Source organism: Aedes aegypti, chromosome 3 (assembly GCF_002204515.2).
Source record: "Aedes aegypti strain LVP_AGWG chromosome 3, AaegL5.0 Primary Assembly, whole genome shotgun sequence".
NCBI lineage: Eukaryota > Metazoa > Arthropoda > Insecta > Diptera > Culicidae > Aedes > Aedes aegypti.
This window is the reverse complement of record NC_035109.1, coordinates 281,638,428-281,655,510: the sequence shown is the minus strand read 5'-3', so window position 1 is coordinate 281,655,510 and position 17,083 is coordinate 281,638,428. Positions and strand designations below refer to the sequence as shown.

At 43.4% G+C, this 17,083-nt stretch overlaps 1 protein-coding gene across 1 annotated transcript in view; it reads left to right on the top strand.

Moving 5' to 3' along the window:
- LOC5575087 overlaps positions 1–17,083 on the top strand; it is a 60,213-nt gene that overhangs the window by 31,209 nt on the left and 11,921 nt on the right. Inside the window, exons 6-8 of the mRNA XM_021854115.1 lie at positions 2,869–5,552; positions 5,613–5,962; positions 9,826–10,903. Of these exons, the coding sequence (XP_021709807.1) occupies positions 2,869–5,552; positions 5,613–5,962; positions 9,826–10,903 (4,112 nt within the window). The remainder of the gene's footprint in view (positions 1–2,868; positions 5,553–5,612; positions 5,963–9,825; positions 10,904–17,083) is intronic.

Sequence of the window (17,083 nt, the reverse complement as noted above, 5' to 3'; positions counted from 1 at the left end):
ACAAAAAATGTATGACAAAATGATAAGCCGTTTCAATCAGTTACTTACGACGTTTTTGTACCAGTGTAAAATCGACTCAAGTAGTGTTTTGTTTTGATTCGTGGTTAAGTCACTTTGTCTCCCATACAACGGAGCGGCGAAAGTAGTGGTTAGGTTGCGAAAGTGGAGAATCTTACTTTCGTCGTTTTGTAAATCCTGAAATTAAACGTTCCAAAAGTGAAAAATCGAGTTGGTTTAGAGCGGAACGTGTAGAATTTCGTCTGCGAAACACGTAGGATTGTTAAAGTAAGTTTGTATACTTTTCTGACTTGTGTCTGTTTGAATAAGTCTTCGAGATTTGTTCATCGATTTCAAGGCGGCATACGACAGTATTGACCATGTAGAGCTATGGAAGATCATGGACGAGAACAGCTTTCCCGGGAAGCTCACAATATTGATTACAGCAACGATGGATGGTGTGCAAAACTGCGTGAAGATCTTGGGCGGACACTCCAATTCGTTCGAGTCTCGGCGGGGACTACGACAAGGTGATGGACTTTCGTGTCTGTTGTTCAATATTGCGTTTGAAGGTGTCATGCGGAGAGCCGGACTTAACAGCCGAAGCACGATTTTCACGAGATCCGGACAATTTGTTTGCTTCGCGAACGACATGGACATTTATTGGGAGAAAATTTGGAACGGTGGCAGATTTGTTCACCCGCCTGAAACGCGAAGCAACAAGAGGGACGATCTACGGCGGCGTGCAGGAGAACGGTGTGTGGCGGCGAAGGATGAAGCACGAGCTCGCTGAACTCAACGGCGAACCCAGTATCCTGAAGGTAGCTAAAGCTGGAAGGATACGCTGGGCAGGGCATGTTGCAAGATTGCCGGACAATAGCCTTGTAAAGATGGTGTTCGCTTCGGATCCGGTTGGTACAAGAAGGCGTGGGGCGCAGCAAGTTAGGTGGATTGACCAGGATCACCATGCACCTCGCAGTCGAGGATGGAGAGAAGCGGTCATGAACCGAGTAAATATTGTTGGCGAGGTTTTATCAATTAGCTTGATAAGCTTGATATAAAACCAGATAAATAAAACAATGATGTTTATTTCAATTAAGATTTAGATTAATTTAGATGTATAGAATGTTTGATTGTGTTTGTATGTGTGGTAATGAACAATAAGTTTTCATTTAATTTAAAGTTTGTATCGGAATGTCCAGACCATGAACAAATATTTTAGGATTTTAGTTTACAAGCTGTGGACAGAGGATCAGAAGAAGCTCGATATATACAGTAAGGACCCGATTTTGTCAGCCCCTCGATGAATTTTAGGCTGACAAAATGGGGAACCTGACAAAATCGGGTCGTTTTATTTTGTTCCTGTTTTTCAAATTTTGACGTGTTACATGGTTACATGGACTTTTAAGAGGGTGATGGACATGGGAGTAGCCAGTTTTGTTTATCAGGGGCTCCCCCTCCCTTATATTTAACACTTAATAAAAGGCATTGCCATTGTCCCCTCTGGCTACGCCCATGCGTGCATGACATCAAACATCATCATCAACTTTAATGTAAACGTGGTAAAACATGACTATAACAATTTTTTGACAAATTTGAAATAGGCTGACAAATCGGGTCAAAAAGCTGACAAAATCGGGGGTAGATAAAATCGGGGGCAGACAAAATCGAAGGCTGACAAAATCGGGTCAGTACTGTACATATAATATTTTTCAGACTCAACAAATAATTCCAAATTCAAAACATGTCGCACATCACGTGATTTTGAGATGAACTGAAAATTGACGAACGCTCGGTATATCAATATATTTCTTCACGATTTTGTATTGAAATTTTACACATGGTACACCGGGGCAAGTTGAAACGGATGAGGTGGGATAAACGGTAAAGAGAATTTCACATTTATTATGAATTGAACTTAGACAAACATTGGGTTTACGTATGAAATAAACTTTTAGGGAAAAAAATATTGATAACATTTATTGACATCTTGTTCAAAATTTTGCATTTCATCTTACTCTACCCGTTTAAAAAATTTGCCCTGGTGTACCTCAAGTTCTATTTGGGTTTTTTGTTAAATTTAAAAATAACGAAAAGGTCTTTTTTTAAGGTGAAGATTAATCGAAGCCAAACCTCAAATTTTCAAGAGCACGAATCTGGAGAACCGAATATCCGTTTGAGCTGAAAATATAATCGATTGGTCACTTGCTGATGATGACCAATCGATTAAGTTCTCAGCTCAAATAGATGTTCGGTTATTAATATTTGAACTCTTGAAAATTTGAGGTTTGGCTTCGATTCATTTTCACCTTAAACTAATTTGATAATGAATAACGATCATTTTCTCTCAAAAATCAATGGAATTTTTTTAACAAGAGAATGAACTGACTGTTTGATTGACATTGGGTTGAACATTGTTGAGCTTTCAGATACAATTCAAACTTACAGATATTTCTTCAAATCTCTAGAATAGCTTGAGATAATTTAATGGATATTAGTTAACTTATGCTAAAATGAATACCTAAATTTCACGTAAGATAAAATAAATGACTAAATTTTAGCTTTCCATACAAAATAGATGATTTATGTACCTGGCGGCGATTTCAAAATATATACGTCTCAATGGCGTATGTAAAAAATAATTCAGTAAGACAAGGGCTGACATGCGATGGGCTGCTCAATTAGAAATTATAACACAATATGGCGCTGATGATTAGGGCAGATGAAGTTGGTTATCCGATCTTTGTTTGAGGCAAGGGAAGATTGCAAGTGTATTAAATCATGATACACATTTTTAACTTATTCAAGTCATTATTTAATAGCTGTAGTTAATCTTTTTTTACATCCACTCCACGTCTTCTTTCATTTCAGATCAAACAACAAGCAGAAACAATTCTCCTGTTTGTGTTGAACTCGCGCTCATTCCTACTAGAACGATGGAATGATCTTCTAGATATTATTATCCCCGTACTACCATTTCTGCAAACGGCTGGCATAATAAAATCGCAATCGACACTATCACGTGCTATATTTGCCCTACTCCATCCGGACTCTCAACTCTCAGCGACTGACTTACTCCGAGGAAATCTACGCTACCTTTTTCAGGACGACGCCGATATTCGCGAGGAAGCCCTAACTCGAGTGCTGTTCCTCATGAGCGTTGCACCGAACGCACATCAGTATTCACCTAACATAGAGCATATCCGTGACACATTGTCCAATGCCATTTGCTTGACGAAATCCAAGTATGACGTTGGCAAGCACCTTTCTACGGATGTGTTTGAAATAAGTGCCGTCAAGCCCCTGTTGGATACACTGGTGCAGGAAAATTCCGATCCTGGGATCAGACGGAGTGCCCTCGTCCAGCTGAACGCCATGGCTGAAGATCCCGTTCTTTGCGAGATCATCCATAAAGCTAACGGATGGGCGTTTATATTGCAGGTGCTGGACAATGCTTTGCGCGAGCAGCACTTCCTCGACTACCCGGACAGTGCGGTACCGGCAGTTGGTATTTTGACGAAGCTTTGCTTTGCCATTCCTGAGTTTCGAAGATTTTTGGCGGACGATGTAAACGTATACTATTTGATTGTAAGATCATTGTTGAGTTTTCATCATTTGCCAATTTTTAAACCGGATTGCTGTTCACTCTTGTTCCTGTTGCTGTTCAGTGAATACACTTTAGGGTGTGGGAAAACCGTTTCGCTCCCGGCGATATGTAAGAACTACAAAATTCCGTTTATTTGCGAGTACCACTGGAAGTATAGCCCATTCGACGAGTTGAGCTACTTAGAAGAGATTTTCATCGATGAAGAGCGGGACGATCAGCAATTTACTGCAGAAGGGAACACCATTTTACGATTAAGCAGACCATGTGGCATGGAATGTGCAACCACTCGAATGCAACAACAGGACATTAATGATTTAGAAAGCATGAATCACACCGTGGAAAACATGGTCTATTTGGAGAGTTATCGTCAGGTCGCTTGGCAGTTTTTACGATTATCGTTCGCAAGTCAATGGTTCGATGCATTTGAAAATATTATGATAAATGCTAAACGATCTCGGCAAACACTTGACTCTAGCAAAGAGGATGGCGCTCTTGTGGACTATAATGTGCTGCCCCCTCACTTGGTGTCACCTAAGGAGAATGAAGATGAGGATGGAGTTATTGAACTAGATGATGGCTCCTTGGAATTTGATCGAGTCCTTCACCTCACAAAGCAAGACTTGAATATGATTCGAACATCTCAAACAGATGAGATTTTTCGCAACAGTTTGAAAGCTATAGCGACAGCGGTGTCCCACGCCGAAGTGTCCATAGGATTGTCAGGATTAGAAAGTAATCTAATATTGCCAATGAGAGAGCAAATTTTACACAACTCAATCGTAAAGCATCTAAAAAAGTTCATTCTAACTCCGCCCAACACTCCAGCCGATGAACAGCTACTCATCGATGTGCTCAGTTTACTGGGAGATTTGATACAAATTGGATACGAGAACGTATTGGTCTGGATAGTGACTCTGTTGTTTGAACAAACGAGCATTTTTATTCAACTGCTCAAATCGGAAACGTGTTCCGAAGAACTGTTCATGAAAAACGTAGACTTCATCCAAATTGTCCTGCAAGCGGCTCTTGCTTGCGATAACCCAAATGTAGCAAGCCTGCTTATCAACGAAGAAGGTTTTCAAATGAAGGTCAAACGGGAACACAATTTCAACTTGTTGAACAGACTTTTGGAAATCATAACGAACCGTTTGGATAATGACCTACAAAAGTGCCACATCGGAAATGTCCTCTCGTTGATCAGTTTGGCGAGGGTGATAGCACTTAGTGAACTGATCGAATTCGAGAACAAATTTCTCAACCATGTCATCAACAAACTGTGTTCGTACATTGCGCGCATTGGAATGCTTACCTATTCGGGTTCAACGATAATAAAGAATTGCCTGATGGTCATATCTTTGCTGTTAGACCAAATGCGAGAAGTTCACCTGAAATCGAAACACTTCAAGGTGATCGCATCACAGTGCAGCCATACTAGTATACTGATTCGATCGTGTGCCTGGAATGTGCTTGCAAAAATGGCAAAATCTTTGTCCGGAGCGCACTCGATAATTAAGGAGTGTATCTATCTACCCGGTGGAATGCACGCTTGTTGCATCAAAACGATTCTGGATCCGGAAGAAGCCAGTCTGGTTAAGGAATCTGCTGCTGGATTGCTCATAAATTTACTATCACACAAGGGGGACAAAGATGAACCTCTGCACAAGTATGTAATTCCGTGTGACAAAGTGTCTAGCAGTGTGAAAGATGTAGATGCCATTGAAACACTTTTCACGGTGTTAAGAAAGCATAGGTTTTTCGAGCAATCTCTGGAATCCCTTCAAAGCTTCACCACCCGTGATGAAGTAGAAATTGGAGAACTCGATGGAATTCAGGTGGTGACTTGCGACGTAGTCAAAAGCTACAGCATGATATTCTCTTGTTTGATCGACCTGGCACCGGGTTTAACCGAACATCTAATCGAGAAGTGCTGCTTGCAGCGTTTAATGAAGTATGTTCCAATTCAACACACTTATGTAAAATGACATTCTAATATTTCTTGAACTTTCAGCTGCGTTTCAAATGTGCCTTTGCATCCGGGAAAATCCGCTCTGTTGATGGTATCGGAAGTGTGCAATTTGTTAATGCGATGTCTGACGTACAAAGAGGACGATATATGTGAGCTGATATCTCCCTATCAGGCTGTTATTGGCGGGATAATTTATCTACTGAATGGCGACTTGTATCAAAGTTACGACGAGCGTTTACTTCGCCAGGTCACCGGTAATATTATGCAGCTTTTGAACGTACTGGTCGCCAATAAGATCGGTAATCAACTTATTACCGGTGTACTGTCGGAGTTGAAACTGGAGCCACTTCTCAGATTGATCATGAAAGCAATTTCGGACCACAAACAGAAAGGTAAGTTATTCAGTAGATACAATTCGTGTTTCGTCCAGGGTTGACCAGGCCCTACGTTGTGTTATTTTATTGTGGTCCCGAAGGGGCAGCCGAGTAACGAAACGACTCTTTACTTATAACGTCAACTATTGATTTATTGCCCACCACCGAGAGGCAGTGCTCCTGCTCGGTGGGAGATACTACTTGTTACAACAAGTAGGGAGCCGGATCCTATTCTTGGCACTTTTGATTCACTTGGGCAGGGGGGTTTTTTAAAAGCTACAAAGCTCATATTTGGCCACAAGATGTGTCTTACTGAAGTGCCTCTTTCTGCAAAGTTTCAGACAATTCGGTCGAGAAAAACCCTCCATGCCAAAGTGAATCATCGAAGTGCCCAAGTGGTTCTGCACCCTAAACCTAAAGCGTTTGTGCTCCATAACAGAAGCGACTCACAACAGCGTCTAGTCCCCATGTCACTCCGGAAGCACTGATGATGACAAGGACGCATTTTACGATCAGCTCGAACGCGAGTACGACCGCTGCCCAAGCCACGACGTCAAGATCATAATAGGAGATTTAAACGCTCAGGTCGGCCAGGAAGAGGAGTTCCGACCGACGTTTGGAAAGTTCAGCGCCCACAGGCTGACGAACGAGAACCGATGAAGAAATGGAACAGCTACATCGCTCACAAGAAACGCGAAAGTTCTACGAGAAGCTTAACGCATCCCGAAAAGGCTTCGTGCCGCGAGCTAAAATGATTATGGATAAGGACGGAAGAATCTTGACGGACGGACGTGAGGTGATTGAAAGGAGGAAACAGCACTACGATAAACACCTGAATGGCACGGAGAATACAGGCGCAGAGGGTCACGACAGCCAAGGAGGTGACTACATCAGCACGGTGGATGAAGGAAACCAACCTGCCCCACATTGAGGGATGTTAAGGGTGCCATCAACCTGCTCAAGAATAATAAAGCCGCTGGTAAGGATGGTATTGGAGCTGAACTCATCAAAATGGGCCCGGAGAGGTTGGCCACCTGTCTGCACCGACTGATTGTCAGAATCTGGGAAACGGAACAGCTGCCGGAGGAGTGGAAGCAAGGGGTCATATGCCCCATCTACAAGAAGGGCGACAAACTGGAATGTGAAAACTATCGTGCGATCACTATCATGAATGCCGCCTACAAAGTGCTATCCCAGATTATCTTCCGTCGTCTCTCACCACTAGCAAATGAGTTTGTGGGAAGTTATCAAGCTGGTTTCATAAACGGCCGCTCGACGACGGACCAAATCTTCACTGTACGGCAAATCCTCCAGAAATGCCTTGAATATCAAGTCCCAACGCATCACCTGTTCATCGATTTTAAAGTGGCTTATGATAGCATCGACCGCGAAGAGCTATGGAAAATCATGTACGAGTACAGCTTTCCCGGGAAGCTTAAAAGACTAGTAAGAGCAACGATGGACGGTGTGCAGAATAGCGTGTAGATTTCGGGCGAACATTCCAGTTCGTTCGAATCCCGCCGGGGACTTCGACAGGGTGATGGACTTTCGTGCCTGCTGTTCAACATCGCGCTAGAAGGTGTCATGCGGAGAGCCGGGTTCAATAACCGTGGTACGATATTCACAAGATCTAGCCAATTTGTTTGCTTCGCGGATGACATGGATATTGTCGGCAGAACATTTGGAACGGTAGCAGACCTGTACACCCGCCTGAAACGTGAAGCAAAAAAAGTCGGCCTGGTGGTGAATGCGTCAAAAACAAAGTACATGCTGATAGGCGGAACCGAGCGCAACACAGCCCGCCTAGGAAGCAGTGTTACGAAAGACGGGGAAACTTTTGAAGTAGTTGATGAGTTCGTCTACCTCGGATCCTTGTTAACGGTTGATAACAACGTTAGTCGTGAAATACGGAGACACATCATCAGTGGAAGTCGCTCCTACTATGGGCTCCAGATTCACCCCCGCACAAAATGTACCATGTACAAAACGCTAATAAGACCGGTGGTCCTCTATGGACATGAAGCATGGATCATGCTGGAAGAGGACCTGCAAGCACTTGGAGTGTTCGAACGAAGGATGCTTAGGACCATCTTTCGCGGAGTACAGGAGAACTGTGTGTGGCGGCGGAGAATGAACCACGAGCTCGCTAGGCTCTACGGCGAACCCAGTATCCAGAAGGTTGCGAACCCACAATCCTCAGCTTGGTCATGCTGAATAGCTGCGCGTTTACCGCTACGGCTATCTGGGCCCCAATCTAATACTACGTTGTGATCGAATAGCTGGTTCTGCACTGCTGCTCTCCATTCGATGCCAAGAAGCTCGATGAATTGTAACTTTGAATGTGTAATATACTTTTTTCAACATCACAATCAGGATTGACAGCTCATCTGCAATCCGAACACATGGTTTCAAACCACTTAGCATTGCACGTATCAGCCTAATTGGTTTCGTTGGAAATCCATATCTTTACATTATCTGTCACAGCTCATATATCTCCAGTGAATCGTAGCCTGCAAGTTATGTGTCTGGATTTTATCGAAGATTGAGCTTAACCCTTTCTTTCTCACAGCTTTGTTCGACAATTTAACTATCAAAATGGCGTTTCTAGAAAAGTGCTTGAACAAAAGTAGTTTCAAATAAGCTATATTATTCAAAACCACAATGAAAAAATTTGATTGTTTTTCAATAGCTAGTTGATTGTTTTTCAATAGTTTGACCCTTAGGTCACTTATTTCGATGTTTGATAAGACAAATGAGCGTATAAATTTATTCCAATTATTGTTGAGCTACTCGTACCAATTCGGTTTAATCCGCGTTCGTTGAAAATCGTTGGATCACCTGTGCTACCATGGAAAAGAGAGGGTTAAGCTTGATTGGCCGCCCGTGGATGCTACTCCAGTATCGCCAGATCAGCTGCACTTACACAAGGAACCAACCAGATGACTGCTTTGGACTAGGAGACACCCTCAGCGTATGAGTTCTAGTGGCCACAATGGCGCCTGCCATGTTAGAATGCAGACCAATGAGGAGAAGGGGGAGGAATTGATGATGCACTTAGAACTGGCTCCCACAGTAGACCGGATATACCCCTGCATCTACGCCAGTTCATACGTGAAGGTGTAGGGGTGGTAATTTTATGGCAGAGATGTTTGCTGTTGTTTGGTTAACAGACTGCCTATGCATCAGACGCAAAGAAAGGCGTGCTATAATGATGAAAGAATGGAAGCGTAGGGAAACGGATATTTGTCCGTCTCTGGTTCTAGCAAATGCTATGAACGCATAGATCAACTGTGATAGATTAAGGGTGGAAGATATAAGCAAGTAAAAGATACAACTACAAAGTACGAGGAAAGAGACGGGCCTGTGATTTAACTCATGACCTTTTCCCTATGAAGCATAAGCGGTAGCCATTATACCACCAACCCCGTTTTGTGTATGGATTGTATCGTAGATTATTCCTAAGTTAAACATTTGGTCTGTTTTTGATAGGTCCTCATGGAACCGCGTATTCGAAGAGCTCCCAGTCTGTTCATCAAAATGTGGTACAATATTTTGTACGCCGATTTCGGCAGGATAATCACACTGTAATTGGCGCATTCCAGAATGCAGATTGGGCGTTTGAAGCTATCCAAACAATCGGTAGGAATTTCCCGTCCTCCCATACCTTTAAAAGTACTCGATATATCTAATAAAGGCTCAATGCTGTCTTCTACGCCAGTAATCTCAATTTCCTTATTGCGGTAGATTTGCTTTTCTGCAGCTCTCGCTGCCCTGTATCACTATCTGTTCAGCCAAGTACCGGTTACGGTTCCTGACGGCGTTTTTTGCGTCTAGTAGTAGTATTTTTTAATTTCTAATATTGACTTTTATTTCTTTTTCAGAATACCAAATTGCATGCCTCCGGTTTCTAACGTTGCTAACACTGTTGTCGGATAACACTTCGGTTTGCGATTTCCAATCATTCCTCAATCTCATGGAAACTACCCCACTCCAGCAAGCGTCAACCACGTCTACAGAAAACTTACCTACAAAATCCGGACAGAAGATGCGCTACTTGACCGATAATTTCTGCATAGACGACGACGATCGAGAAAATCAGGACCCCAACGGGTTGAAAAAGCGCCAAACACTGCCAATCAAACAGAACGAAAATGAAACCATGCAAACAGGAAGCGAATACATGTTTTCTGCACTGATGGAACAGTTTCGGATTGCATGTTTAAAAGATAAACCCGAAAATGGCGCACTGGTTTCCACTCTCCAAAAAAGAACACTCTTCTCCGCAATTCAGGTGATGCTGCGGCAATCGGAAAAGGCTAGGAAAGTTGCCCGCACGAGCAAGTTTCTGGAAATGCTTCTCGACCGCATGGAAGCTATCTACAGTGGAATTGGCATCAACTATCAGACTTTTGTAAAGAAGCATGGAGAAGGGCGAAAAGCTCCAATCGTGGAGGAGCTTACGTTCATTGCGGGGATTCTATCGGCGTGGTTCATCCAGGACATTTTAGTACATCAGGCCAACATCAACTATATATGTCGATTGTTCCTGCAATATTGGCCGTGGATCAGTAACAACCGTGATTTGGAGATAGCGTTCATGAAAGCCTTAGTGTGCCTTACCGAAAATTCGATCGTAGTTTGTAAAAGTCTGTGCATACCGCACGCAGCACATCCCCATTCCATATTGAAGCTTACAATAGCCACGGTAACGGGTGAAACAGGTAAAGTAAAAGGACCGAAAGCTGAACTGACGTTGCTTCGCCTTTGCTTGAGAGTTCTGATGAACTGTTGTTCCTGCCATGAAGGACGTGTGATGATCACCAAGTTTAACGTGCTGGACAATGTGAGCAAATTGCATCCGGTTGTTACAAAACTGCAAAAGCCATGGATCACGGTGACTAGGCTATGGTTGGAGTTCTGGGAACTCTACAGTCGACACAACGATGTTAGCGAAGTCAAGTAAGCACTCCCAGCTATTCATAACATTCCCCCCGAAAACAGTTTCGCAAAATTCTAAGTACTCTCTAGAATGATTCTTCCAATTCTCCACACAGTGCACTATTTTCCAGAAAATTATATATCTACATCCAAGTTTTTAAAAAAATATCTGCATGAAGCTCCAACAAAAAGACATCTTCAAAAACATGAACAAGTCTGCTTTGGTATTAGTTATCACTATTGCGAATATTACGGATTTCTTTTGCAAATAGACTATCGCAGTAGTTTTCATAAGTGTGCTATCGCAAACGAAAGCGTACGATTGCATCAAATTGATACATGCAAACGAAAACAATGGCTTATCACCATAAATCAAAGTAAAAGCGCCCTGATGTGATCATCACGGTCATTGGTACCTACTTAAGACTGGTTGCTCAAATACACAATTCTTTCGGGCATAGCGTAACAAACTTCACAAAAATTTCGAAGGTAGGGAGTGGATCGAAAAAGTCAAAATTTAGCGAGACATAATTGTGTGCCATTAGGGCAATTCAAAATTTAAAAATGTTTGAAATCCCAATCTCCCATATCTTTCTTACCATCCTTACCCATAAAAATAGTGTTCTATGAAATTTTCAGCTTCAAACGCGTTAGCACTGTAATGTATGTACACACTTATTATCTCACAGTGAAAACTTTAAACCTTAATGAAGGGTGTTGCTAAAGAAACAAATCGTTTTTGATCTAATTTTGTTTGGGATTTTTGTAGATATTTACGGGTCTATAATCCCATATGAAACTAAACAATAGCAAATAAGCTCATGATCTTCTGTTACACGTCGGATTGCATTACTGCAGGAATAAAATAGACCTCTCTGTGTGGTTATTTGCCTCCTGCCCAGCAACTCCTATCCCTACTTCCTTACGGTACTGGCAACCTTAGGCAAGATCGGGAAACCAACCCCGGAACGTCAACGAGAGAAAAAAAAAACGGTCGAAAACCATCGGTAAAGACCAGCGACGGAAATAGATTAGTGATTGGAAACTCGGTACATGGAACTGTCATTCTCTCAACTTTGTGAGCATCTCCACGCAATTGTGAGCATCTCCACGCATACTCTCCGATGCACTGAAGGTTCTCGATCTCAGAATTGTAGCGCCTCATGTGGCGTGTTGGACGGAGGAGCAATGATGCGAACGTTTAGAGGTAACCATACCGTGGACGCATATTACGCACAGCTCGAACTCGAGTACGACAACTGCCCAAGCCACGATGTCAAGATCATCATAGGAGATATGAACGCACAGATTGGCCAGGAGGAGGAGTTAAGAACGATGATTGGATAATTCAGCGCCCGTACGAGAACGGCCTACGACTGATAGATTTCGCCGCCTTCAAGAATATGTCCATTCGTAGCTCCATTTTTGGCATACTTGGAGATCACCTCAGCAGACAGAATCTCAAATAGACCACATTTTGACCGTTGGAGGCACTTCTCCGATATAACTGACGACAGAACCTATCGTGGCGCTAACATTGATTTCGCCCACTAGCTGGAGATGATGGAACTGCGCTCAAACTTATTCGTCATCAACGATGTACGGTACCGACGCCCGCCTTGGTAAAATCTAGTACGACTGCAACAATCAGATGCCGGCAATCATTATTATTTGTTTGGTTTTCATACAAGAGGCAAACTCAATGATGCAGATGAATTTATCTCTTGTATGGAAACCAACCGAATTTACCAACGTAAGCAGTTAAAATCGTGCTGAGCCTTTTTGGTTGTTCAAAAAAGTTGAGTTTGTTACTAAACTTTGACTACTTACCACGAGAAAGCGCAAAATAGATGCAGGAAAAATTTGGTTGTGAAAGACGTATTTCCTGGCGTCGGATGATTCTACAGCAGGAGATTCTCATTTGACACATAGGCCAGGGGAAGTGGTTCACCTAGAGTGAATTTCTGTCAGAGAAAAAGTAGATTTTGTATGAGATTTGACAGAAAAATGTATGACAAGTTCATCCACTTCTCCTGGCCTATTCCCGCATGCGTAAGTCGATTGTATAACATTTTGCGGTAATCCACTTCGCGGTATACGATTTCGCGGCGTGCCATTTCGCGGTACGACATTTCGCGGTTGGTACCATTTGGCGGCATGTTATTTCGCGGTCAGTATTATTTCGCGGTGTACCGTTTCGCGGTTTGTACCGAGAAGTTCCATATATCTTAACAGTGCAATTTGAAGGACTGCCTGTGTTCAAAAGAAGGGTAAATCACCGATGAAAATGTTATTAGTGATAATGCCAACAATTTTCAGTGCAACTCATAGGAAAACCCACACCGCGAAATGGTATAGACCGCGAAATGTCATACCGCGAAATGGTACTAACCGCAAAACGGTAAACCGCCAAATGATACAAGCCGCGAAATGGTGCACCGCGAAATGGTTGACCGCGCAATGGTTTACCGCGAAATGTCGGACAACCCTTTGACAGGTCTTCTATGGAAATGACAGCCTCGTGTTTGCACCGGTCCTCCAACGATGTAAACAAATGCATAGACGGTCCTGTCACATGAAAAGGCCTATAGTCGGTATTTGCTTTTACTGACTTTTCGGCCTGTTCAGTAATGTTGCAAAATTGGGTTTGACAGCTACCGTAGTTCAGTAAAAAGTAGAAATTATTACTGAACCTCACAAATTTTCAATCAAAAAGCTGAAAGTTCGGTATTTTTTACAATTTACAATTCGCACCTTGTACAAAAAATTACCGGTCAAGCAAATCGTGATTGAGTGTGTACGCAGCATCTTGAGGCAGCGTTGCCGGATGAGGGCGAGCTCGAGGACTGCTGGAAGACATTCAAAGTAGCCATTAACGACGCTGCCGAAAGTATTGTCGGAGCAAATTCGCCTATTCCGGGACCAAAAGCGCCGTCTAGAACAGATGGAATGTCAAGAGATGGAGTTGCTGTACCGTTCTCAAGAAATTCTATCAGAAGCTCAACGCATTCCGTAAAGGCTTCAAGCTGCGGGTTGAAATGTGCAGGGATAATGATGGGAGCATCTTGACGGACGAACGCGAGTTGACCGAAAGGTAAAAGAAGCACTATGATGAGCACTTGCATTGTGCAGAGAACACAGGCATAGAAGGTCAAGACATCGAAGGAGATGGCTACGTTTGCACAGCGGACAGTGGATACCAACAGCTCCCACGATGGGGGAAGTTGAGGATGCCATTCAACAGGTCAAGAACAATAAGGCCACTGGCAAAGATGGTATCGGAGCCGAACTCATCAAGCTGGGCCCGGAGAGGTTGCCGACTTCCTCGACACAATAAATGAGGACCAGTGATCTTCGGAGCTGTGGAGGAAAATCAACAGCATTCAGGGCAAACGCCGAGTGAAATGTTTTTCCCTCAAGATCGACGGAGTAACCAGCCGGGAGTCACAGACGATCGCGGATGCCCTCGCGGAATATGTTCATGGGATATCCGTTATTGCTAAATACCATCCCCCCTGACCAAGGGCAACTTTCAACCAACACTTCTTCATGGCAGAACTTTATTATGCCCTGAGCAGGGTCAAGGGCAAGTCAGTAGGATCAGACGAACTAGGATACCCAATGCTAAAACACTTTGGCTGCAGTGGAAAAAAAACAAGCTGCTTGAGTTAATAAATCAAGAATGGACTTGTGGCGTTTCTAGTACGCTACCAGAAGAGTGGAAGCACAGCCTTGTAGTCCCCATTCCCAAGAGCTCCAGACCGGCTAATAGTACCTCCAGCTACCGCCCGATAGCACTCACGAGCTGTGCATGCTAAATTGCAGAAAGGATGGCGAATCGTTGGCTAATCACCTTGAGTCCAATGGCTCACAAGGTTACCGGAAACACGTATTCCGGCCAGGGTATGGTACCGGGACTTTACCTAACGAACCTCGGAAGTATCCTCGACGACGCAATGAAGGCGCAGGAACATGTCGAAATCGTATCCTTCGACTTTGCCAAGGCATATAACCGGGCCTGGGCCCCCAGCATCCTAAAGAATGGGGAGTATCCGGTAACCTGTTGAATTTTATTAAGAATTTTCTTATTAATCGAACCTTCGAGGTCCTGATAAGAAATCACCGATCTAAGGTCATGAGGGAGAAGACCGAAGTGCCTCAAGGCTCTGTGATTTCAGTAATACTCTTTCTCGTAGCCTTGAATGGGCTTTTTCTGGTTCTGCCAAAAGGGGTATATATACTAGTATACGCGGATGCTCCTTGTCACCGGAATACATCCCCGTTCAATCCGTCGAAAGATGCATACGGCAGTGAATGCCGTCACCAAATGGGCTGGCAACACGGGCTTTGACATCGCCCCCGAAAAGAGCTCAAGACTTCACATCTGCAACTCAAATCACCACCCTCCAAAAACACCGACCACGGCGAACGGAAAGACGGTCGCTTTGAAGAAGATCCTTAAGGTGCTGGAAGTGACGCTTGATCGAAAACATTTTTTCCACAACCACTTTATCGCGATCAAGAAGAGTTGTACTAACCGTGTCAACTTGATCCGTAGTATATCCTCCAAACGGATGCGCAGCGACACCGGGTGGTCGACGCAGTAATTTGTAGCCGACTCTTCTATGGAATCGAGATTACCAGCCTTGCACAGGTTAACCGACTGAAAATACTGGCGACGACCTACAACAACACCATTCGGGCGATCTCTGGACTGCTACCTTCCACTCCTGTTGACTCAGCTTGTGCAGCCGGTGTGGCCGCTGTAGCCAACAGCCAGCTTCCTCTGGTCGCCGGGCTCCATCGAATCGGACCCAGAAGCTTGTCGGCCAAGAGACCACAAATATCCCAAAGCATTAAGACCCATTCCCGGAGACAGTGCAACCCCACGGAAGTACTGACCGCTTTCAGAGAGGGATTAAATAGAAAATTCAATTGGCACGAGGTCCGATACACCGAAGCCTCCAAGCTGGCGGAGCGGGTGGGCCTCGGCATTCACTGTAAAAATTTATCACAGTGTCCCTGGTCAGCGCTCCGTTCTCTCGGCTGAAGCTGATACTTATAGCCCTGCGAATAATCGGTGCTGGTCGTCAGTGACTCGGACAGTATCCTGTCTGCAATTGTGAACCCGAGCAACCGACACCCTTACATACCAAGAATCCAGGCAGCTTTGGATAGCCCGTCCACTAGAGCCACAATCATGTGGGTCCCCGGTCACTGCGGCATCCTCGGCAATGAGCGAGCTGACATACTCGCTGGCATCGGCCGTAACAGCCCATCACTATCAAGAAAGATTCCCCGTAATGACGTAAAGTCCTGATTGAAGGAGCGACGGCGGACCGTAACAGAGGGTTGTTCCTCCGCAAAATTAAAAACACCACGACTCAGTAGCGCAACCAGGATTTAATTCTAGGGGGGGTTTTACAAATTTCAAAAGACATTTTAGGAATGGATTTATTTGGATTGTAAAATTAATATAGAAAAATTACAATACATAAGTGTGATACCATTCTACCGCTCTACTTCTATCTTGCGCTTTAATTATGTTTTGGAGATTTTTAACAATGAAAATTAATTCGAGAATAATCGCTGAGCGCAGCAATTTTTTATAGCAATCATTGACACTATTGTTGCAATAGGTCGAAAATAGATCAGCATTTTAAATCTAAACAGCCGGAAGTAGACTAATTGTTACATCTTGCAGGATTGACATCCTAGAAAATCGATTTCAAAGGTTAAAATCAGTTCTGCTTTCATTGTGATGATTTTATGACCAAATATGTGATTTGTGATACCTTAGATTTTTAATACGAACATTAAACTCTGTTTTTGGATGACTTTGTAAAAAAGCATATTGATTTACTATTGCAGTGGGACGCCAATGCGTTCATATTTTTAATGGGCACATTTTTCCAACTTCTTTCGAACGAACCCCCGATTTGTATGGTTTACCCAATAAATTGAACGTAATTCATGATCCACATCCATCTCAAAATTGTTTGAAATTTGTTACGGAACCGAAATGCATCCACCGGCAGATAAGTACTTCAATAGCATTCGCTGATATGTTTTTCTCCTTTTTATATAAATCAAGGAATTCGTATGTTCCAACTATTGGCACAACGCTTTCAGTTTGATTTAAAAAGGTTAGAAATTTTTGTTATTTATAAGCATGTTATAGTAGTATTTACCAGTTAATTT